Source organism: Neolamprologus brichardi, chromosome 1, assembly GCF_056152115.1.
Source record: "Neolamprologus brichardi isolate AB-2024 chromosome 1, ASM5615211v1, whole genome shotgun sequence".
In the NCBI taxonomy this organism is placed as follows: Eukaryota; Metazoa; Chordata; class Actinopteri; order Cichliformes; family Cichlidae; genus Neolamprologus; species Neolamprologus brichardi.
Genome location: NC_142104.1, coordinates 13,987,213 through 14,011,986, shown reverse-complemented (window position 1 = coordinate 14,011,986; position 24,774 = coordinate 13,987,213). Strand labels below are relative to the sequence as shown.

At 38.8% G+C, this 24,774-nt stretch overlaps 1 protein-coding gene across 4 annotated transcripts in view; it reads right to left on the bottom strand.

The window, feature by feature from the left end:
• Positions 1 to 24,774, bottom strand: part of esrrga (estrogen-related receptor gamma a) — a 156,839-nt gene that overhangs the window by 85,922 nt on the left and 46,143 nt on the right. For 2 of the 4 annotated variants that reach the window (XM_035910948.2, XM_087833853.1), the window contains exon 3: positions 24,581 to 24,674. The exons of 1 other annotated variant lie outside the window; for it this stretch is intronic. In XM_035910948.2, the coding sequence (XP_035766841.2) occupies positions 24,581 to 24,600 (20 nt within the window). In that variant the 5' untranslated portion in view covers positions 24,601 to 24,674. The remainder of the gene's footprint in view (positions 1 to 24,580; positions 24,675 to 24,774) is intronic. One more of the 4 variants, XM_035910921.2, reaches the window with a different exon arrangement.

Genomic DNA, 24,774 nt, shown 5'->3' with positions numbered 1-24,774 from the left:
TTATTCTTTCATCATGTTTTTAAAGTGTTTCTGTTAGCTTTCAGTTCTTAGTGTTCTTAGATAAATAAATAATAAATAAATAAACTTAGCTAAAGCTAAGTTTATTTCTCCCGCCTCTGAATCCTGCGTTTGGGTCCTACGCTTACTGTCCACGCAGCCCTCGGAATCTGTCATTTTTAATTAAAACTATAACTCAGCATTATTTATTATTATATTATTTAGCACAGTGGCTTATTATTAATGCAAAACAGAAATTATTATTATTAGTAGTAGTATTATTACCATCATCATTATTAGTATTATCCACTATTTCTGGCAGATGCAAATGTAGAACAGCCTGTAAATGCTCAGATTCAGTTAGGTTCTTTCCAGTTGGTCTTGATTTTGCAATTCTTTTCCAAATAATTGTAACTGTAAAGTTTATTTACAAACTGTAAAACCATGACTATTTACATATCTTCTTGTATATTCTTCTTCATATTTCTTGGTAATTCATTATTGTCATATTATTCTTTTTATCTAACATCTTGTCAGGTCTGAAAGAAGCTACAACTTAATGAAACTGGAATATAAATGGCTGGACAGGAGATTGTTTAGAAGTTTTTCATAGAGGTTTTAAAAATACACAAACATATTATCCATAAACTTGTTTAAAATCTCACAGCTGAACTTCTGTGGTCTCCCTGCCAATTCTTGAGAATTAGAAACAGTAGGCGAATTAGATCCTCAGTGTGAGCTCACACTGATAGGGAGCACTAATGGAGATGCATTTGAACTAGAGTTACTCAATCTGACATCAGATTGTGGACCAAAGCTTTGCCTGAATACACACATACACACACACACACACACACACACACACACACCGAGCAGTCACCACACTAAAGGCTAAATGGATCTCGTAACACTGCAGATATCACAGTTTTCATCAGGCTCTCAATGAAAAAGGTATCAAGCAGAAAGTATATATTCTGCTGTAACCTGGTAATTCCATTTACAACTATTTACAACAATTTACCTGACATTTTATCTAGTGGGCAACAATAAATTTTACAAATTGCTTGAAACTCTTTTTTTCCTGCCACAATCCACCAACAGAAGGCAGCTAGTAGAAATACACACATCTTATCTTATTGTCTCAGTTTGCCTTGGGTTGGTGCGATGATCTACAGTTTCAGGATGGAAGAGGTAAGGACATTTTGTTAGCCAGCAAAGTTGAAAGTAGCTGGGGGTTGTCTGACTGTTGGGTTTTTCTCTATACCGTTGAAGGGTCTTTACCTTATAATATAAGGCGCCTTGAGGCAACTGTTGTTCTGATTTGGCCTGAATTAAATAAAACTGAATTAAATTAAAGAAAGTGTGTTTTATGACCTTGACTTTGACCTTGTGTAATTTAGTGACAAACAAAACATTGGTATGTTCACAAATTTCACTACACTGAGTAACTTTTTAATACTAAACTTCCTGATGGATGTGTAATATAGTCACATTGTTATCCTGAATCATTTTTATTCCATACAATTAAAAGTAATTAGTTTGTTTAGCTGATGGAATAATTGAAAGAAATATTTTCAGTAACTGAGTGAACATGTGTGTTGTGTTTTAATTTTGTTGGCTAACCTTAACAGACTTATCTGTTAATGTGGTAAGATACACAAGTTCTGAGAGGAGGGGCTTGAGTGTGCAGACATACACATGTACTCTACATGCCTCTGCAGACTAAGGTCAACGGTGCGCTCAGATACAAATGATTCTCATCTAATATTAATAGGATATGCTAAAAAGGTAGCGCCACAGCAGCCCAGAACAGAGCAGCATGTCTGACTGACTGTGTGTACATGCATGCATTTTCCTGCCAAGCACTGAGATAAATCACTCTGGAATGGAAATCAAATTCAAGAATATTAAAATTCACTAAGATAAGATTTTTATGAAATATAAGTAACACTGTCCTAAAAGCTACTATCAGCTGTTCCCTTTTTCACAAAGGGTTACCACAGCATGTAGCTCCGCATGTTTTCTTTGATAGATGTTATTGTTTTTAATTGAAATTTTTTAGATTGAACTGGGGATCTTTCGCTTGTTGTCAAATATGTAAACCACCCCACTATGCAGCCACTATAGGAAACCTGTCCAAACTAGCGGAGGTTTATAGTGACGATGACTCAGACCTTACAGGATCAGTACATGAAAAGGAAAAGCAGAGTTAAAGGCGAGTTAATTCTAGCTCTAATATCCAACTCTACAGCAAAAAGTGGATAAGTAAGAGAAAATGTCAAGGGAAAACATTTCTAAAACAAAAGAATCTCTTGATTCTTTTGACCCTGGGTATTAATTATAGATAAAACAGGATTTAAAAGAATCTTTTTGGGATCCTGGAGCCCAACCAAGAGATCCACAGGACTCATCAAAACACAAAATGCAACTTCTATAACTTCATGAAAACTTCATGCACAACCTGTTGCAGGAAGTTTGGTAAGAATCTTTTGAAAAGCTAAAACTTATAACCCTTTGAGAGTTTTGGCTAATATATTATTTTAATACAATTAAAATAATATCTACTTAAGTTTCTATACAATTAACTATAATTTCTACATTTATATCTACATTTTGAAGCAAGAAAAATAATTTCTCTTACATTTGGAAATTACATTTTTTATAATAATCAATCTCTCCAATCCCTGAAGAGTGAGAGTTTGGGTGTTTTTTTCCTTAGCACATGTTCTTACATGAACAGACAGATTAAACTCTGTCGGCTAATATGTTCATACTCATAAAACGTGAAGTTAACATGGCACGGGTGCACATTTAGTAAACATACATATGGTAGCAATTACAAGCGTGCATGTGCCTCCCTATCTTTGTGTGTCTTCATGCATGTGTTTCTGCCAATGTGCGAAACAGTCACCCGTTCTTTGAAACAAAAACAACCACTTAGGAATGAACAGCAGCGCTTGGGAGACATCAATATTTCAGTCAGGTGTGTCGAGAAAGAGAGAGAGACAGAGAGGGAGAGAGAAACATGAAAGCAGGAGTGAGGGGGGGACCCTTGCCATTCTAAGGCATTCCCATGACTGACGGAACTAGTAAGGTTGCGTATGTGTGTGTGTCTGTGTGTGTATCACTGTTAGCGCATGTGCCTTTCCCCCATACTCACCCCACCCCAACGCTCACCATTGTGTGTACCACCTCTGTCACCTTTCCTCTAATCAGGAGTTTAAATCAATGACTTTGTCCAAAACTATAATTGCCACTCCTTAAACTGCTTCTCTCGCAATATGCTTTCACCAAGAAACCACTCGGCAGCAGAAATACGCCTCTGCGTGTCGTTGTGTGTGTATGTGTGAGCTGGATTAAGAGTATTTTCTCATTACGCCGGTGTCTGAACAAGTAGAAAGTGCTTCTCACATTGTTTTACAGCATCCTGAAACCTCAAAGCTCAGCACTAAGCAGTATAATACCCTGTAGTCCTACACAGATGCATTAGTGGAACTCTATCACGTCACAAATTGTCAGAGTCATTGGACATAATTTATCACACATCAAAAAAAAAATTACATGTTCCTATCTAGCTCCGCTTACCTAAAAAATGTTCCCAGGACACCAGATTGTTTGAATATTTACCCAAATTCACTGTTTGTCTTGGTGAGTCTACAGGAGTGGCTCTCAAACTTTTGCTCCACTTCAAGAGATGAAAAAAGTTCTTACACCCCACCATACAATGTCTCCATTATTCTGAACAACAACTAAAAAGCCAAGAATAATTGTAGTGCAATAAAGGTTAGCACAATAGCATCACGAAACTCTTGTTTCGTCAGTTCCCAACATATATTCCAAGTTAATTTCACTTTTTTTTCCTCCTCCTTGGTTTTTCACAACCTCCTTGCAAACGCAAGCCCATACAGACCTTCATTTCTCTGATGGACTTACCTTTATAGACATGCTTTGGAATCTACCTTTCATTTAACCTTTATTTCATACTGTTTCACACACATATACACACACACAGTGATGGCAACCAGGTACCATGCATGGCACTAGCTTGACCATCAGAAGCGACTGAGGTTCAATATCTCACTTGGTTGTCTTCTTGCCATACCAAGAAACGCAACTGTGAGCCCTCCACCTTGAAATCTAGAGTACAAGGCAAGTGTGTGTGCTTCATCTGCCAGTCTGTGTTAACCTTGGTTGATGTTCCATTAACCAGAGACAAAGGTTTCCTGAACTTGACGATGTATTAACAAGAGGAAAAAACACACATACAAAATGTTGATCAAGAAACGGAAACATCATCACGATAAATACCACTGCAGATACAGATCGCTGTAGGTAGATAGATAGGTAGGTAGATCGTTGCCTGATTCTTTCTGCACGTCTAACGAAAAAGAGGGACAGATAACAGAAAGTGACGGAGATGAGAAAGCAGGGTGGAAAGAGAGATGGAAATAGAGATGGAAAGAGAGATGTCTGGTTAACAAGGTGCTGAGCACGACAAGCCCTGGGGAGTCCACGCTCCCTTACCCTCTAAGATTAGACATCTCTCTCTCTGTCGATCCCACTCTCTCTCTTGTTTCGACACAAGGGGAACATGCCACTATCACGGGGGGACGCCCCGGGAACCATGTCTCTCTCTTCCTCTCGCCTGATATAAAATTGTTAGCTTTCTTCTTGTCTTTCATAGTTTCCACTGTCTTTCTACTTTATATTTTCTATTTATATTCCAGCATGTCATCATAGTTCGTTTGCATAAACATTTAAATTATACATATATGCAAATCAACCATATGTGTTAATTTGTACCATCTCTGCAGTGTTAAATCTGCTAATATAATGTCAGTACAAAAAAATGAATGTAAAACACTTTCCCCCTCCCTGGTTAGAGGTGTCCTCAAGAGCGCATTTTTAAATAAGTTTGGCTAAATCTGAATCAACAAATGGGTGACTCCAAATTACTTCCACGAGTGGATCACAGCAGAAATGGTGTGTCTTTTTTAACTCTTCTGAACTTTTTCCCATTGCCATTTTTTCCTAAATTTTGAAATCTGTTCCTGCTTTAAGTCTCTTTTAATTGATTATGTGTCAATGAACTTCTTGGCTCCAAATGGTTTGCTATCAGTCCTAATCATGCACTGCATTGTAAGAAAAGGTACAGGAGGTGCAAATTTGATGTCATTTCTAAAAATTAGTCAATATATATATATATATATCTTACGTTTTCAAGAGCCACTTTCACACTGGACGAAAAATCTTAACACACACATTTCCATTCAGTGTAGCAAGATGCAATATGCATAAGACCATCCTCTACTTTTTTCTATTCTTGTCTGTCCTCTTCCTTACATCCGCTCTCTCTCAGCTACCTACAAACCTGTCTGGCTCCCTCTCCTAGTTGTTTGACACCTTTCTCCCACCTGAGCATCTCTACGTGTCAGGACAAATTGGCCGAGACTCACATCTTTCTCTCTTCCTCGCTCTCTCTCTCTCGCCCCTTGTCTGCTCACCACTCAAGCGGAGAGAGAGAAAGAGCAAGCAAGAGACAAAAAGAAAGAGATTGATAATGTGTGGAGAGTGGGGGAGGATGAACAATATGCATCAGAGGAAAGACTGGGATGGTGAGGGGAAAAGATGTTATGATGAAACACAAAAGAGCAGGAGATGGAGACTGTCCAGAATATGTTTTCCTTCTAAAATAAGTAAAAGTGAAATTCATTCAAAAAGTATTAAAATAACTTATCCACTTGTTCCAAAAAAGCCAGTTTTCCAACAATCTACACAAAATAATGATGGCAGTGTTTTGTATTTATATACAAAAACATGTCTGCATTATTTCGTACACACACAAACACATACTGCTTTCAGTCTCTGCAGATATGTCTCTATGAGCTTCACAAACTCAGCTTTTGGCACTTTCTTCACTTTCTACTGTTCTGCCAGATGCTGTCAATTTTTGTCAGATTAAATCAGAAGTGTATGTTAACTGCCATTTTGAGGTTTGTCCATAGATAGGCTTTAATCTTGGTTTTGGCCAGGCCACTCAAGGACAGTCAGACTACTGTGTCCTGAAGCCACCTCAGGCCACCAACGTCTTGGCTATATGATTTTGTCCACTGTCTTCCATCGTCCACTACTGGAGCCGTTTTCTTGTCATTTTTCGCATTTAAGACTTCTGAACAAAGTTTATCAGACCAGATCATCTTTTACTATTGGAAATATATAGAACACAATTTGGCTAACTCCAGAGTCAGACTGGCTCCGGCTTTCTAGGCATCACAAGACAAATAAGGAAATGTGAATTATCTGAAACTTCTTCGTTAAATTTAGAGGGGTCTTTCAAGAGGTCTCACCAACAGGCACCAAATCCATTTGGACAAAATTGGATAGACCTTAGCCCAATCACAGAATTGTGATGTAATCCTGCCCCAAATTACTATTTTTTAAATTTCCAAAAGTTGATTCTGTTCATCTGGACGTTGATTCTTCTTCACTGAAGAAGCCACTTGGATGAGTCACTTGGATGAGTGACAAAACGTTTCTCCCACAAAACGCTACGTCCAGATGAACAGAATCAACTTTTGGAGATTTACTTTCCTGGATGATTGAGAATGCATCAAGATATTTTTTTCCACCAATATTAATGGATACGTTTTTGTATTTATTTAACAGCCTTTTCGTTATCAGTTTAAAAAAAACATTTAATGTTTTCACGATCACATATTTTAATGCTCTCCAAAAAGTCTCTGACCTCACACACAATCACGAGTTGCATGTAGATTTACTCAGAGCTTGATCAAAATAGCAAATCTACACTTAAATATACTGGTCCTTGTACAGATTTCCCTATGCTACAACTTAACCACTTGCTTGCAAAACTGTTGCACTTGGATTTCAGCTCCTGCTTTTGGACTTTTGTGTAACAGTTAGAAAACCCAGTCTCCCAGTGTTTGTGCCATTTTGGGTTCTGGTACTATTTATGGATAACTGGACCTTTATAGCACATTATTCCCATGTCTTTTGGCGATCTACAATCTGTTAGACTGCTGCGGTCCAATTTCACGCTGCACCCCCACAATAAAAATAATAAAATGACACCACACTGACATAGGGCTACTATACATAGTCACTAAGCTATACTACAAAATGTGATGTATGTTTCACATGGCTTACATTTTTAAATTCATACAAAAGAAATGTACATATCAAAGTCTTAAAATGTGGGGGAGGATGAACCCAGACACAGGGATAAAGATATGCCAGATAAACTTGACCTAACCATCTGAAATGCCACCTGTGAGGTGAGAAGAGGGGTGGAAATTAGAGAGAAGAAGTTAAACCAGTTAACAGAAGCAACTGTTACTTTGACTGTTATGAGGGGAGTAAAGTTGGAACAGTATATCTGAGTAGAAACGTGGTCTGAACAAGGACAGAGCAAGTCTGTGCAAGTGCAGGGAGTACTGGAGTGAAAGGGAATGGGAAAGCACAGCAATATCCGTTATATGATAACGAGATCAAGTTCACAAGCTGAAAGAGCACGCTCTTATATAAGAGTTGAAATTGTAACCCATAACTAAATGCACATCGGTCTAGAGCCCAGTTGATGACCAACTGGCAACCACCAGTTGCTAGGAAGAAACGATTATTGCATGAATGGTTGCGAGTGGTTGCTGGCAGTCACTGTGAAATCGATTTCAGAAGCCCCAGTCATGCACGCCTAGGGACTGGTCAGTGACTCCCTGGTAACCCCCTGGGTTCTACAGAAAAATGTGTATTTTCTGACTAGTTAGTGAGTGGTTGTGGAAGGCTGGTTACTGTACAGGGGTGAAGCTGGTCACAAAGAGGTTTAAGGTGCTGTTGGGAAATACCCCTTGCGATTGCTCACTAGCAGATTGCTGAGGTCACCTATAGTTTGCAAGGAGGATACCAATTTCTCCGCAAACATTCTCCAACTAGTTGTTATGCAATAGTGAAACTGTGAAGAGCGTAGCATGAATTAAGTAGAGAGACTGTGTGCTTTAAAAGTAAAAGGTGTGCTTTCTGAATCATGTTGATAAAATTAGTAAGGCACTTTTTGCTTATAACTTTTACTTTGAAAGCAAACATTCTTAATTTGCAGCTGACATCAAATTTTTTCAGTTTCATTTAATTAGTTAGCAAGTTGGCTACTGACAATTCAGTTGTAGTCTATACAAAGTACAGGTAACTGTGGCAACTGTCACAGCAATTACAGAGAGCTTTTTGGTGCAGTCATCCAGCAGCCATTAACAACCACTCGGCAACTGGTCAGTGAACGCACATTTGTCCCTAGCGACTAGAGGTTGCCAGAGGGTGGCTGACTGGTCTTGTAGGCCTGGATTGAAACACATGAATAAAGCTTTCACTTACAGTATACTACATAATTTTTATTACTACATTAATCACTTCCTCTCCAAGTCTGCTGCCTAATTTGCATTGCATTGCTGTTTGCCCACAGAACTTTCCACTCCCAGCAGCGCATTTTCAAGTATGTGGCATCACGCTAATTTGCCCCGCTTAGTAAATATGGCCTTAATTGAGTGTGTAGCTGTGTGAATATGGTAATGTTTAAGATATGTGCATACGTTGAGACACAAGATGCTGTTGAGATTTCACAAAACAAGGCAAAAACTTGATTTCCAAGTCATCAAAACCTAACAACTCCCCTCCCACACACACTTTAAATATGCACTCAGACCCTGAAGTCCATCGCACATATTGTCAAACAAATGTTTTCACTCACGCTAGTGTTGTTACAAAACATCAACACATCACATAAGCAAATATAGTCTCTCTGTCGCAGACCTGTACTTTCTCTTCCGTACTTCAAACAGACACACTGGCACACACAAACACACACACACACGCACAGGCCTATAGCATTGCGACAAAGAGATCAGAGAAACGGGCAGAAAATAATAGAATCTTCATCCCAGTAATCCATATTCATTCTTCTCATCCCTCCTCGCCTCATTCCTCCCTCCCTGCACGCCACGCTTCCCCGTATCTGACATTCAAATGAGTTGTCTTTTCTCCCTTGTTAGACACACACACACACACACTCACACTCACACACGCATAAATGCATAAACACTCACAGTCTCGCTCTCTCTCTCTCACACACATGCACACACCCACCCAAACATACACACACACACATACTCATCCTCTTTCTTGGATACTTTCTGCCCCGTTGCACCCGTGATGGCAAATTGAGCGCCTCCCATCTCTCTCTCTTCCTCTCACTCACCCCCTCTCTGTTGACTCCTCTCATCTTTCCTCCATCTTCTTCTCGCCTCTGCCCCCCAGCCCCTCCAGACCCTCTCTGCCTCATGGTGATTTTACCACAGTGGCAGGTAGGGTTGGATCACAAGGCAATGAAGGGAGGGAAAAAGCCTTTATGTGGTGAAGGGGTGCGTGTCTGACACACACTTAATACATCTCACTCACTGCTATACATTTTCAGAGGAACACCAAATAAAGTGGAAGAGTTTCTGTAAGAGGGAAACCCTACTGGAAAATTTTATATAGGAAAGATGGGGATATTTTTTTTCTATCTCTCGATCTATCTATTTCTCAATCTATCTATCTTCCTTTCCTCTCCATCTGTCTGTCGTGGTCCTATTAGTGGAAGATGAAGGTGTGATCATGGTTACTGTGTGCTAACAGGGAGCGTGCTGCCACGGATGACAAATATTACACACACATACACACACAGGCGAGCAAGGAGAAAACACTTGGAAGATTTCATCACTGCTTGTAATTATGATCCTGTCAAGTCCACAATGTGGCAATCCATAACGACACATGCACATGTGGACACACTCGTACTCTGTCATACACACGCACACGCACAGAGACGAACAGACACTTAACATATCTATTCATAAGTTCTCATATTCACACTCTGAAAACATACTTATTATTCAGTCCTAAGTACAGCAATATACACAGTCCTAGACAAACAGAAACTGGCACAAACACAGACACAACAAAACAGAACATAGTTCAGTCTGCAAGAGCTGATTGTGCTGTTATATTTCACAAGATAAAAAACATATCAGGGAAGCGTAAAATATAGAAGTGTAAGAATAAAAACACACAAAACAGGAAGTTCTAATGAAATCTGCACTTATACCTGTTTATACTGCAGTGGCTACGAGTAACAGTGGGCTTATGTTTCATTCTGCTGGGATAATGACAGTTATTGTGTAATCTTATTAAGTTACACTAATTTTTTTTGCATGGAATTGCATCTGGCCACACGGCTATGGCTGGCTGTGTGTGTTTGTTTTTATATTTAGGTGTGCCCATGTGTGAGTGTGATGACATCTCTGTCTCTAGTGTTGACACTTCATGTGTCAGGGGAACCTATTAGAGACCCTCACAGCCTAACCCCACACCTGACCCCACCCTGATGTATGTGCGTGCATGTGTGTATCTTCTTTTTCTTCAAGCCACAAATGTTGCTATTGTGTTGTCTATTTTTCCTTAGTTTTCTTCATAAAATCGGTACACCTGTCAGTGATATTTCATTTAATTGTACGATTTAAAACATTTCCCAAGTCCAACATATTTAAAGTTAAAGCTTTCTGTCCAGTAGATGTGTGTGTTAAATTATGAGTGTAAGATTGTGTGGCTTATGCCTCTGAACTTGCAAACAATCCTGATGTCTGGGATCAGGTCTCTGGTTACCCCTGGATATCTGACCCAAAGACCCTATTGTCACATATAAATCTACTGGGCAATGCTGGGAGTGTACCGGTGTGTTTGAAGTATGTGTAAGTACACGTTTTTGTCTAAATGTGGGTGTGGGAAAAGTAAAAGAGCGAAAGAAGGAAACACAACGAGAACAGAGTTTATACTTTTAAGTGTATGTGTGCTTATACTTTTTTTTCTTGCATTCCCTTCACTGCATGTTTTTCTCTTGAAGGTCACTGAAGAATAAATATCAGTTAGGGAAAGGCTTCTTGCTTGTATTCTTAAGCAGCTGGCAAAGGAGAATAAACAGCACTTTTACCACACGTAGATAGTGTGCAGGGCTTATTGTGTTGAATGTCAGTGGATATCAGTTGGCAGGTCTTGTGCCGCACTCTGCTCTACACAGTCAACACTGCATTTAACCCCTAGATGACATTAAGAACTCATAAGCTCACACATGCGCTGTGTGTGTATGATAGCATATGTATAACTATGCAGACACTGAAAATCCTTTTTTCTGAGATGGGGAACAGAGAGACAGAATTGAAATCAACACATGTACTGTATTAGATATTGTTATTAAATAATATTTTACCAACTTACAGTGATTCAAACACATCAGGCATGAAAAAGATGATAAAGTTTTGAACACTGGGGCCTTTGGATATGCCGCCGGGGAAAGAATATATTTAAAATCCAGGCTGCACGATCATGGCCAAAGTTATTATCATGATTATTATCAACACTGAGATCACAATTATTTGTCAAGATTATTCATGAGTTTTGTGACAAAAATATTTTTATTGGCGTTTTCCATGTGGTGTGACATTCCTGCTAATGTACAAATCTGCGCATCAAAATTTGGTCCTCTTTACACACTTAAATCCAGCTGATCCCTTAGACAAACATTTTTAGACACTTATCTCTGGTATTTGCTTTGGTGGTTTTAGTGCATTTTGGGGAGTTTGATGGATATGCTGATATGCATATTACTTGTTAGTACCTCTAAATCTGACGTCCTTCCATATAGTTGATGATGATCCGCTTAGAGGGACATGCTCTTCAAACTGCTTGATGCGAAGAAGAGCTGTGACTGTTACCTGATTGTGGTCAGGTGGTTATTTAAGTTGTGTTTCATTTGCTTTTGATTTGCATTCTTTTGGTGAACCACACATTTTCAATATTGCTTAATCACACTGTTTTAAGTCAAAATCATGACTGAGGCTAAAATTCGGTTAACTGTGCTGCCTAGTGGCAGTGGCTTTCAGCCTGATGCGATAGGGGGAAAAAACAACACAATTAACGTAATCTTATGTTCCTTTTTAGGTCATATAATATTTTTGTGATCATTTCAGTAAAAGTTGTGAACTGAAATATTCAGATTTGGTGTATTTTACTGCAAATTTTAAATACACAGCAACAATGTTATAACCAGGAGAGATTCAGTGCTCTCTCCAAAGATATTTGATCAGGATTTCCATCCCAAAACTTGAACTCAATGTAGACCTGGTTTGTCAAATTTGACTCTGTGTAAACATGTGTAACTTTTTTTAAACAGTTTTGTTTTTTACTTTCCCCATTATATCATTATTGTACTTTCTTTCTTTTTAAACTGGAAGAAAAAAAGTTGTCAGGGTGTTTCTCTCTGGTAATAAGCTCCTGTGATCATTAGGTAAATGAAAACAATAGCATCATCTTAATAAGCAGCTTAAAACAATCAATCCAAATAATTCAAGCATGACTTCTGTTTTTTTCCCTCCTGCTAATGACTTCACTAACGTACAACCGTTCTCAGTTCATCCCTCCTTCTGTTCTCTACCCTGTCTCATTTCTCTTCCCATATCTGTTTCATACCAAATTTTGCCAGTTTACTCAGTGTTTCCCTTCTTAAACCTGATTTCCACTCTAAGTCTCCATTGCTCCTCCAAACTAATTCACTGCCACCCTTTCTCTTCTGTCCCCATCTCTCCCCATTCCCCTTTCCCTCATCCTCCCTGACAGAGACACACACATGCCCCTCTTCCTGTCTTGTCTCTCCGAACTCGCTCAAGCACAACTAAGCCGAGGGTTTGAGTCCCAATGAGAGCGGTTAGGGCAATCAGAGCTTTTCACACCCTCTGATGTTCTTAAAAGGTGGAGGGATCAGACGCCCCCGCTGTACCACGGCACTTCGCTGACATAGTACACAGTCACAAACACACACGTTCTTACAGACACGTGCGCACACACACGCACACACATACACTCAGAAACCAAGTCAAATGCTTACATACCCAAATGACTGCACAGATACTCGCAACATAGTACAGCACACTCATGCATCCACATTCACTTGAAATCCAACGTCCATACATGCTCAAAAGGTCACATGAAGACACAGGTATAAAAGCACTATGATGAGCTGGCTAACAGAGAGCATACTGACAAACAAACAGCAAAACAACAATATTAGCAGCAGAATTTTGGCTACTGTTTGAAATCAGTTTCAAATTTTACATCTACTAAATAACACTTCACATTAGAGAAGTGCCCTGAAGAACTGTTTGGCTTTGCGGCATGATGAGTAAATGTCACCATGCCATAACAATTTTGCTGTGTATTTGTGAGCGTGTTTCAGTATTACTTGAGCTACCTAAAAACATACAAAATACTCAATGTAACCATAGTAACATCAGTATTTTAACTGATGTTTTTAAATAGGAAAAAATGCAGTATGCAATACACAAAGGAAGTAGACCAGCAAGGTTTCAAGTGAAAATGTTTGAGATAGTCCTTCCTGGTGTATCATTTAGGTCTGTGGGATCAGGTGTGCATGATGGTGTGATATAGAATGCAGTTAGGAAACTGAATGTACAGCTCCACGCTCCCCATAATGCGGCAAAGAGCAGTGACGCTATCAATTTACACCGTAACGGACAACACAGTCACTTTGCACCAAAGTGAAAGACACCAAGACACACACAGTGAAAGACACACACAGAGCACAGGCACAAAGTTCAGGGGGATTAATTCACTGCATCATGTCATCAATCCTACCTTACCCCCTACTGTCAGAAAGGGAATAAAAATTTGTAAAAAAGGAAAACTGAAGTGCGGTGCCCTTAATACAGTGCTAACAGCTTTACCTTCTCCCCTGCTTTCTTCCCTTTTTTGTTACCTATTTTCTCTTTTTAGTTTTACCTAATTTTCTCCTCCTTTCACTCTCTTCTACTTTTCTATCTTCTGTTCATCAATCTACCCTCTCCTGCAGCCTCAGCCAGTCTGCCTTGATGAAAGGAGGCTCTTAGTCACATTGGGGTCAGTTTGTACACAAACACACACATACACACACCTTCATACACAAGAAAAGGGTCATCCTGGCAGGGTTACGCTGCACAAAGTCAGCTTCCCATAATGTGGCTGCTGTCGCCTGCATCACACCCTCATGATCCAATTAGGAGCCTCGATTCCTCCAATCAGCTGCTGTTTCAACCAACGGGGTAGGCGAGCAGGAAGAGGCAGGCGGGCAGCGCCAATCTCGTAAGTGCTTTTAGGGGATTAGAAGGGTGGAAAGTGGCGAGGGAGGGGAACAACTCTCTCCTCATCCTTGGTGCTCTTGTTTAGTTGCTAAGATCAGAACACTACAACACCCCTTAATTTGTCACACAAGTTTTCAGTGCAATGGCTGCTCGTCCAAAATACAAGAAATCAACGTTTGAAATTGTGAGAAGAAAACATATACGTTTAGCAATGGGAGATAATTAGATATCTAGGGTGACTGTGAGTGGAACAAAGAAAGGAAAAGGAAAGAGGGGGTTGTACAAACGAAAGACAGGAATTAACAAAACCTTTAATGCACCCAGAAATTAATTTAGGGTGAGAAGAGGGCAAATTAAGACTCAGGAGGCGCTGCAGTACCTTTTGGCCTTGTATGATCTCTATGGGTTCTAGTATATACACTGAAAATATGAATTATATGGGATAAATGTATAACATCTTTAAATCAAATCATTTTAAACTACTGCTTTAGTAAGGTGCTATGAATACATTTCTGGAGTCTTGAGAATCACTGTACATGCACAAAGAATGTCGCTATATCAGGGTTTCCACACATTAATTTTTGCAGTGCAATAGCTTCTGGAAAAAGGGAAATAAATTGAGAGCAGGATAGAGAAAGACTGAGAGACAGAGAAAAGTCTTGATGAAGTTCAGATGCTTGTTATCGAAGCTACTAAAGAGCACAGAACACCACAGACATAGTAAAATAATCAGTGTTTTAAAAACAGGAAACTAATAGACCGCAGGGGATTATATAAAAACAAAATCCAAAACACATTTATCTATGTAAATATCAAGACATATTCTAAAAAATAATGCTTAAAAAAATAAAAAAACAAAACCATACACACATCTGGCACACGACAACCTTGCATGCCTCGTGCTAATTGTGTAGCCTGTGCAGCAAGTGAACGTGTTATCTCGTGCTATCATGTGTTCTACTAAATAAACAATTTAGTGAAAGCCAATATTGAGATCTCTGAAGAAAACAATAGATGTTTCCTTCCAAGGCTTTTAACCACTATCCACAGATAACGCAAATTATTTGCACACAAACTCCTGTGCATGTAAGACAAAGAAAGAGTGCAAGGTATAGAGGCACAGTACGTAAAAATGAGTGTTAAAATATCTTTAGTCAAACATGTACTATCTATAGTTGATAGCATGCAAAGTGTTTTTTGTGTAATCACTGACCTCTGTCGAGACTTGCACGTAAACTACGCCAACAGAGCTTAAATCATTTTTTGCTCTTGAACTGTAAGTTATTCTGACCTGTAGTTACATAATTAATAAAGTGACAGTTCGTAATGCAGTTAGGTCCTAGGAATCACATCCAAATGTGCTCAGGGTGCCTTCAATTACTGTGATCTTTTTCATTTCAACAAGCCGCCTGCTGACCTGAGATCAATTATATCTGTGGAGACATTCACAAACAGATTCAAAACCTTTTTGTTCATACAGGCCTACACTCAATAGATGCACAACAGAAACCACTGGGTTAAATTTCTAGCAGTAACGGAAAACACTGCATGAACAATAAACAATTTCTATCATTTCAACAACAAAGTGAGTCCAGTTTAAAACTATGTGTGGACACCAAATACCAAGCTGATTGTTCGCCTCAAAAGCCAATCTCCAGAGATAAACCTCAGCAGGCAAAATCTGTTTCGCTCTTGCCTTTTTAATGAAGTGCTAACGGGTCATACAGTTGCGGTCAAGATATTTCTCAACTTCAACAAGTTTCTTCTCATTCATTCCTCACACTAAGTGAGGAGAGGGACCAAAGGTGAGTCGGGATATACAAGCAAAAAGGAAGCAGAATAAAACAAATTATCTAGAGACTGCAATTTTGGCCTAAACAGCAGCAAACTGTTACACGTTGGTCTTTTGTTCACCTTGAGCCTGTACAATGTCATTTAAATTATGTTCTTCTCCAAAACTTGAAAGGTTTTGGCAAAAACTATCCTTATCCTGATCAGTCATAAGAAAAGCAATTATTAACCAACATTAATTGTTATCACAGTTAGTAGGCAGCAAGTGGCCTGCTTCATTATCAGTACTGCTTGATATCCACGTTTTTTATTTACTTATAAAGGTCAGCATTGTTGTGTTTATCTGCATGTTTGTGTTTTTCTGTATGTCTGTCGGTATAGGCTTGTACTTACCACTCTGCAGGTTTTATCTTTCTCCTAAGCGTTTTGCTTGAGGCGTCAGGACCTCAATTAAAAAGAACTGCTTGTAGCAGTCATGAGCTTGATGCGTGTGCACGCGTACACACACACACACACACACACACACACACACACACACACACACACACACACACACACACACACACACTACATCTAAAGTATGAATATTTCACTATATCTAAGTCCCTTTACCTTGGAATGACCTGATTGTCCCACTATATGTGTGTATGACTTAATTTCCATAGAGGTATGTGGAAGTGCATTCAATCTAGTGCTTGAGCAAATACATGGAAACTAATACAGGCACAGAGGACTTGGTCCAATGACATGGAATATTTAGAACATTAACACTCTCCTTTTTGTTAGGTTTTACATATTGGTCTGTTAATGATGCAGTGTTTGTCCTACATTCTCCACACTGCATGTTGAAAGACATGTATAAGACATAATCACACCACCATCTTCACCCACACTTTAAATATTCCCTAAATAATACTGAACAGTAAAATTTTATTTTTTAGGCAATCAATCAGTTCATTTATAACAAATAATACATTAAATCAATTAAGGCAATAAATCACAATAGGTTCTCTCGTTCTGATATGCGTTAGAAACAGGAGACTTCAGCTGTGCACTACACGGTTAAAAATTCCTCTAGAGCACTTTATCTTACAGCATTTAAAGGCAACTGCGTTGAATTTTACTGTGTACTGCTTGTTGTCTTTGCGTCCTTTCAAACAGCAGCCAAATGATATTTGTAGTTTTAGGTATATTTTATCTATTTTAACAGCAACACTGACTAAGTTTGTGCAGACACACACACACACATTATTGAAATTAACAGGGTGATCCCTTTTTTTTCTAGTTCCTCTGTCTCTCTTTCTCCATGGTCCATGGCCCCAGTAAAAAGTGTCTCAAAAAAACTGTTACACACATTCTGTGTGTGCATTAATCAACTGTGGCAGCCACTCTCTCTCTAATTACCAGACTTCTAAAACAAATTCCCTCACTCGCCTGAGTTCAGGCACATGTAAAATCAGGCAGCACGTGTAGAACAAGTAAGATTGTGAAGGAACATGGTTTGTAGAAGGCACACCATGTATTAGAATTCAAATGGTTTAGTTTAGGACCGGATAAAAAGCAAGAAGTACCTTTAAAGTGAGCAAATTACGGTCGTTCCCACTTCTTTCAAAGTAAAACAACAATATAAACAAATAAAAAAAGACCCCACAGCTTCCATTCTCTCAACATTGCTGCTACCGACCATATCTGTGTCCTCTCTGTCCCTTCACCCTGTGCTTGCCAAAACACTTCGCCTTCATGTTAACAAGAAAAACAAATAGACCCAGTAACATGAAACCTCTCAATGACAGTTACTCAGGGGTTCTGCTAGTGTATTATAAGACTGGCAGCATTTCTGTGCACTATTTAGAGTAAGCACAGCAGATCATTCACAGTTATGTGTGAACAAGGTTGACAAACACCAGATTCTATGCTGTTCACTGCTATAGCCTATGTTAGTTGCTCTTGATATTGTCTGCACATACCCAGCCCAGCTATTCCGTTTGTGCCTGAGACACTGCACTGTAGTGGGCAGATCGATTTAAAAAAACAAAACGTAATTGCAACACACTAATTCAGTCTAATATTTGGATGTATTAATTTGGTACATTTTTATTATAAGTAGACAAACCATGTTTCAGTAGAGTTAGACATTGATATCAATTTCAAAATCCTACATCACCTCATTCTCAAGTTATTGCATTCATAAGATTTTTGACTTGACTCCTGACCTTGACCTTGAGGTCAGAGTCACTGAGATTCAAACTCGTTTGACATTTTTAGCAGATGCATGTATGATATTAATTTGATACTCCGACGTTGCCTCATTCTCAGATCACATTCACAAACTTGGTTATCCAAACCAACTTGCCCACCCGTCCAGCACAGTGACAACCATACCCCATCAACCTTTTACGGTTGAGGGGAAATACTTGAACAAGTATATCCCTATCACAGTCTCAGTCTGAACATATACAACAACAACAAAAACAGCCCACCTTGACTCGCCATCCCCTTCATGGATTTAAAAGACTTTTCTTCTCATTTGCCCTAAACTTGTTCAGGTGATGGGTTGTAAAGGGCATCATACTTTTTGCACATGGTTCTTCCTATCACTATGAATGTTGGATATTAGCATCTACAGTATACCCCATCCTTCATTAGTGACCACATGCTTATTTCCACCCTTAATATGTGTGGAAAGTGCTTTCTTCATATCTTCTCATGATTGTAAGTGGCTAATCACATTTTATGCAGATACAAAGAGCTATTGTCTGTGAGTCTGACTCTGCCTACCATCCTAACTTGCTGCAAGTAGAATTTGAACTGGCCGAGGCATTCAAGCATCAGTCATGTATTCAGATGCCATTCAAGGTACGTGCAGTCCAGGAACTATAATAATACTTACACCTCAAATGCACCATTTTAGGTTTATGGAAAATGTATCAACTTTTCTCATTTTCTAACACTGTGTTAGAAATAGACAACATCAGTACTTCGATGTGAACACAGGCTAACTAACATTCCTCTTATATAAGCCACCTTATCAGGTTGTGAACTTCGCGCCATATGAATGTGTTGTGCTGCTCCAAACAGGGTTTTGGGTTAAAAAACAAAACAAAACAAAAAACTGCTGGCCTTTATTACAGCGAGCAAATTGAAAAGATGTCAGAGGCGGTAACTCAGAGATTTTCTGTAACCGACTCTCTTACATATGCATTTCTGGGAGTGTTTTTCTCAATACCCACAATGCAGGGAGGGGAATATAAAAATTAAGCTAGCAAACAGATATACTAACATTTGTGACACACAATTAACTGTTAACGGTAACGATATTTAAGACAAAAAAAGGAAGTCTTATATTTTGTGCTTAACAGTTTAGTTTTTGCTGTGCAGATGGGGGATTGCAGATTTAGGAGCAACTGTAATGTTCATTTAATTTATTTGGAACGCCAGAAAAAGATGTGATAAAAAGTATAAATTACCAAGCCACAGAATTCTAAACTTGCTCAATTAACTCAGAGATGACCTGGAATCTCTAACAAAAAGGATTCATCCAATAACAATGGCAAAAAAATTTCTTCCATGTCTTCAAAGTGAAATGTCTGGATGGACATCAGACATCGGCAGTCTTAATAAAGACTGCCAATGCCTGAGTAAAACTATTTTTTATCCTCTGAATTGATTGGATAGTTTTAAGGTGCCGTATGGTTTTGTTGTGATCAATGCAATTACATGTCTACATTTTAAAAAACACACTTTCTTAATATCATTTCATTCTGTTATAATTTCAGGACCATGGACAGTGCACACAGGTGAACCTACACAAATTCAGCTGCATACACTTTGACCAGATGTGAGATATGTATTTTGTCTCCATAACTTTTTACTTACTTTCCCACATCCCATGGACTTTTTTTTTTAGAAGGAATGTAAGTATTATTCATCTGTCAAACAAGTTAAAAGGGTGTGAATAGCTTACAGTGCTACAATTATAGAATCCTGTTTCAATTTTAATGATTCTTTCTGCCAAACAGTTGGCCTACATTCAACATATACTGCTATGACCTATATTTATATGCTTTTAACAGGTTAAGCCAGTCCTGCTTGTCAATACCTTTTCTTAGTTTGTAACACTTGTACTGTTGGAAGGTTTGGCATGTCATACTGAAATTAACGGACTGCGCCTGTATGTAGAAAAAAGCGCAAAATTTGTAAGTCACCTGTAAACTTGGTGATTGTGTTGACATATTATTTTGCACCATTTAGTAAATCTGACCCATCGTGTTCACTTTTCAATAACTCAACCCCAGGTTTGTTTACTTCTGATGCAAAAAAAAGTATTTTGCCGTGCTAACCTATGGCCAGCAGAACCTACTCTAAGGAAGCGCTGCTATCCAACACGACTGTTATTATTCCTTGCCAGATCGAAGTGGCATCTGAGGATGCTATCCTTTCAAAAATCTGTCATCTGTTTATACCACCTGTTAACATCACCAAACACTTGTCTAACAGCAATCAGAAAAGCTACTGAGAACACTTTACCTGACATTGCACATAGAAGGATGAAAAAAAAGGAGAAAAATTTAATACAGGGCAAGAACAATCCAAAATCTGCGCTACTCACCCATCCACCACTGTCAGTCACATTCAAACTGACAAAGGCTGGGATTGTGAAATAGACATTTGTAGTTTTCTGACCGATGAATATCCATTCAGGATTCACACTTCTATTCAGAAATAAGATGATGCTCAAAAATTCCTCCACACATTAGGAAGTGCCAAATGAAGAGAACTGGAGAAAGTGAGAGAGGGAGATGAGTATGTGTGAATAAATGCTACATATGCTTCCTTTTATATTTAAGTGTGTCTCTGTCTGACTGTGCCAAGCACAAAAATTATGGTTGGCACAGTGGGGGCCAAAGGGTTTAAGATGCTGGACTCTTGGAAATGACTTCCTTGAGTCTTGTTGGGGATCCTACTCATATGTTGTGTTTCCCAACCATCTATCCCCTTATTCTGTCATCTTTCCAATCTGTGCCTCTAATAACCTAAAAAGAGAAAATAAACATTTCAAAAAAAATCCATTACATAAAAATCTGTATTAATAAAATGAATGATTAATTTAATGACAGAATGACTGAATGAATGAGCTGAGAGCTCCGCTCTTATCAGAGTAATCAGCCTATTGATCAGCTCAGCTTTTCTCATAGAATTGACCATTTCTTATAGATGGTCAATACTTGGGCCACTTAGAGGTGACTAGGCAGTAAGACGTCTGTTGCTCCTAATGAGCGTGGAATTGAGTCACATTTCAAAGAAAGAACAACATAGTGACTGTGTTCAAAGTTCTCCAATCATGTCTTTTGAGTAGACAAAAAAAGGATCACTCACTGATTTTAATAAATTAGTGTCTTGCTCTATCATTAATGGAAAAACAAGTAAGTGTAAGTAATTACTTTTACTACTATGCAAGTGCAGATTTTATACTTGATCAATTGTGACAGCCAAAAAAACAGGATGAAATGCAGAGGTTAGGACACACACACACAGCTGAGTGGTGGGAAGGGAAGGGAAACTTGAGTTGAACTAAGAGTGGGATGACAGGAGTCCAGGAATAGTGGCAATCAATGGATGGAAAGATGGATGGATAGAGGGAGGAAAAGAAGGTGGGGGGAAGTGGGAGAGTTGAAGGGAGAGATGAGTGGTCTCCTGGGTGGAGTGGTGATAGTCTTGCTGTGTGTCTGTGAGACCAAATCCTTTCCAAACTGAAGGGAGAACAATAGGAGGAGAAAACCCACAGGTAGGGAAACTAAGGGGGAGGACACGAGAGCAGAGGAGAGTATTGTGCATACTGATATATGTATCTTTATTCAAAACACTATGAAAAACGTCTGGAGGCCACAACTTTTTTATATTGGTAACTCCTAAATATTTATTTATCAAAGTCAAGCACTACTCTCACATGTCTACTTTATTATTAAGGATTTCAAGGAGTAATTAGAGCAGATGCACCTTGCCTTTAAAAGGGCAGAGTGGAGGTTTCTGGAACAACTTCACCTACTTCCAAGATGCATGGAGAAAAGTATAGAGTCTGATGAAGTTAAAGCTTCAGCAACGCTTTGTTTAATTGTACATTTCAGCTTGTGGCCTTCATCATCATGCTCATCATCAGACTTTAAATATCATATATACAAATAAAAATAAACACAACCAATCATGTACATGAATAAATAAATAAAAACAGATAAAGATTTTTTTAAAGCTTTAATAAAAAATATAGTGAAATAATAAAACTATAAAAGAAAATTACATTAAAAAGACATTTATTAGGAGCCACTATCTAAACTTCTTAAATGATACTTCATTCATACATCCTGGAACAAACTTTAAGATAGATAATCCATCCTGTTTTTCCTGATAGAACTTACATTACTTCCTCCCTGGTTGAAAGCCACAAGTTGTTCTTCATGCCACATGTGTTGCTGGCGCATTAACCTTGTAAAACAAGGGCTAAAAAGCCAAGAGTGGGAAAAAATGTGCAGTTTTATCAAATCTAATTTTAGGCTGAAAACAAGCAGTGGTGTATGTCAGCAAATCGAGGAATTGTGCTAAATCTTACAACACAGAATTTCCTCTGAGAAACCCAATTCACACCAAGTATCTGCAATCAGTTAAAATTTATGTCTCAGAATTATGATTCTCAAAACCAACATTGCAATAAAATGGTATTAATCTCCACAAACACTGTCTGTACAAGGTCTTAAAAAATAGACACGATCGATCAAGGGTAAAGCAAACAAGAGACATGTGAAGAAGCGGCATAAGTGGTGCTTTTATGAAACTCATGAGTTCCCAAGTAAGGGTAATTTCTTTCATAAGTAGCATGCACAACCACACAACCACAATTACTACACACAGAGACACACACATCACTAGAATAGCTGTAAAAACAGGTATTGATGAGAAGGCCTAGTCAATGACCATCAGAGGAAAACAGAGACCGCCATTAGCCAGCCAGTCAATTGCTAAAGCATTCTGGGTAATTCTAGCGCACACATACACCCAGACATGGGGATACACACATTGACAGCAAGAGGACACCCCTCAGGGACATCTTAACCACGTACACACATATACACACACACACTGAGACAAAAATTAAGGCAGGATGGCTTTTATACTGTCATGCTCTGTCCTTTCATTTTTCTATCTTGTTCTTTTTCCTCCATGCTCTCTATATCTGCCTTACTCTTCCTTTGCTTTTTAGCTGTTTTTTAGTCACTCCTTCTTTCTCTCACACCCAATGTCTCTCTCAGGGGTAAAGTGGTTGTTGGTTGTTCCTAGGGGGTCTTAACCAAGTCTCATTAGTGCAATAAAGTAGTTTGTGTGTGTGTGTTACTGTGTATGTGCATGAGTGGTGGTGATGATTGTGCATTAGCCAGCCATCTAATCAATGGGAAAAACCACTGAGCCCGGGTCCCTGCTCATGTTACCATCAGAGCTATTTATACGGAAACACACGTGTCCAGACACGCAAAAATCACAGCATATGGTTATGTGACAGCCATACGCTGTCACACAAGGATACGGGGAGTTTGACTCATGCCTTTCAATTCATACTCAACTTCAGCTTCAACATGACAAAATTTCTTTCCACTGTCTCACCCTCCCTCTGCTCCTCTCCCCCACTCTTATCTGTCTTTTCTTGTGGGAGTGAGACAGATTAACGTCAATGCTGGTTTTACTTATCATACTGTAGCCAGCACAACCCTCCAAGCAACAGAATGGGAGCAAACTGCAATACAATCAACACTGGGTGCAAGCAAAGTTGTACTACAACTGCACGACGCGTGCAAACACTGCATGGCAACATATTGGTTGGCACCCTTTTACTAATGTGTGGCATGGTTATGGTGGTTGGTTTTACTGACAGATTTAGAGCCGCCTCAAAATGCCAGCTTGATTATCTTGGGTATTTTGAGGTTCCTTCTTTCAGACCTCAAAGTCTCCAATTACCTATGACAAATAAGCATATACAACTGATATACAATATACAACTGATGATGATAAAACAAACAGCTCTTTTGTCCACCCACTGTAGGTTTGATACAACTTCTGATATAGATGAGTTTCTTCACTTTTTCATGCACACATTTACAAACACAAACATTCACACACAAACCGTTAGAGCTTAATGAAGCAGAACTCAGCCTGGTGCCCATTAGCTTCATAATTAATAATTTCTCCCTGCCTCCTAACACACTTATCAACTTGCAGAGGAGGTTGCATGCATGTGTATGTGTGTGTAATTAAGTGTGTGGGGTATGTGTGTTTGTTTGTGCCTGCCAGTGTCTGTGCACTTTGGCAGATAAGAGATGTAGTTGGTAAGGGAAATGGCATATGCGTGCAGACATGATCGTTTGCATGTCACTGTTATGTGAAAACCTTTAACTCGATTCAAACTACCGGTTTTTAAATGTTTAAATGTTGACACTAAATTGATGGACAGTTAATGTGTGAAAACAGTAGCAAAAAAGAAGCAAATTATAAGCAGAACAGTCTTAAAAATTACATACATGAAATTACATACCACCATGGAGGGGGATCCATTGTGTATTCTCCATTTCCTCTTTCTCCCTTGTACTTGGAACTTGTTTTTACTGCTATGATCTATAGATTGTCCGAAACGTAAAAAGAGACAGAAGGAGAAAAGCAAAGGGAAAGGAAAGAAAACATGAAATTGTTAGAGAGCAATATCATAGGCCCTCTT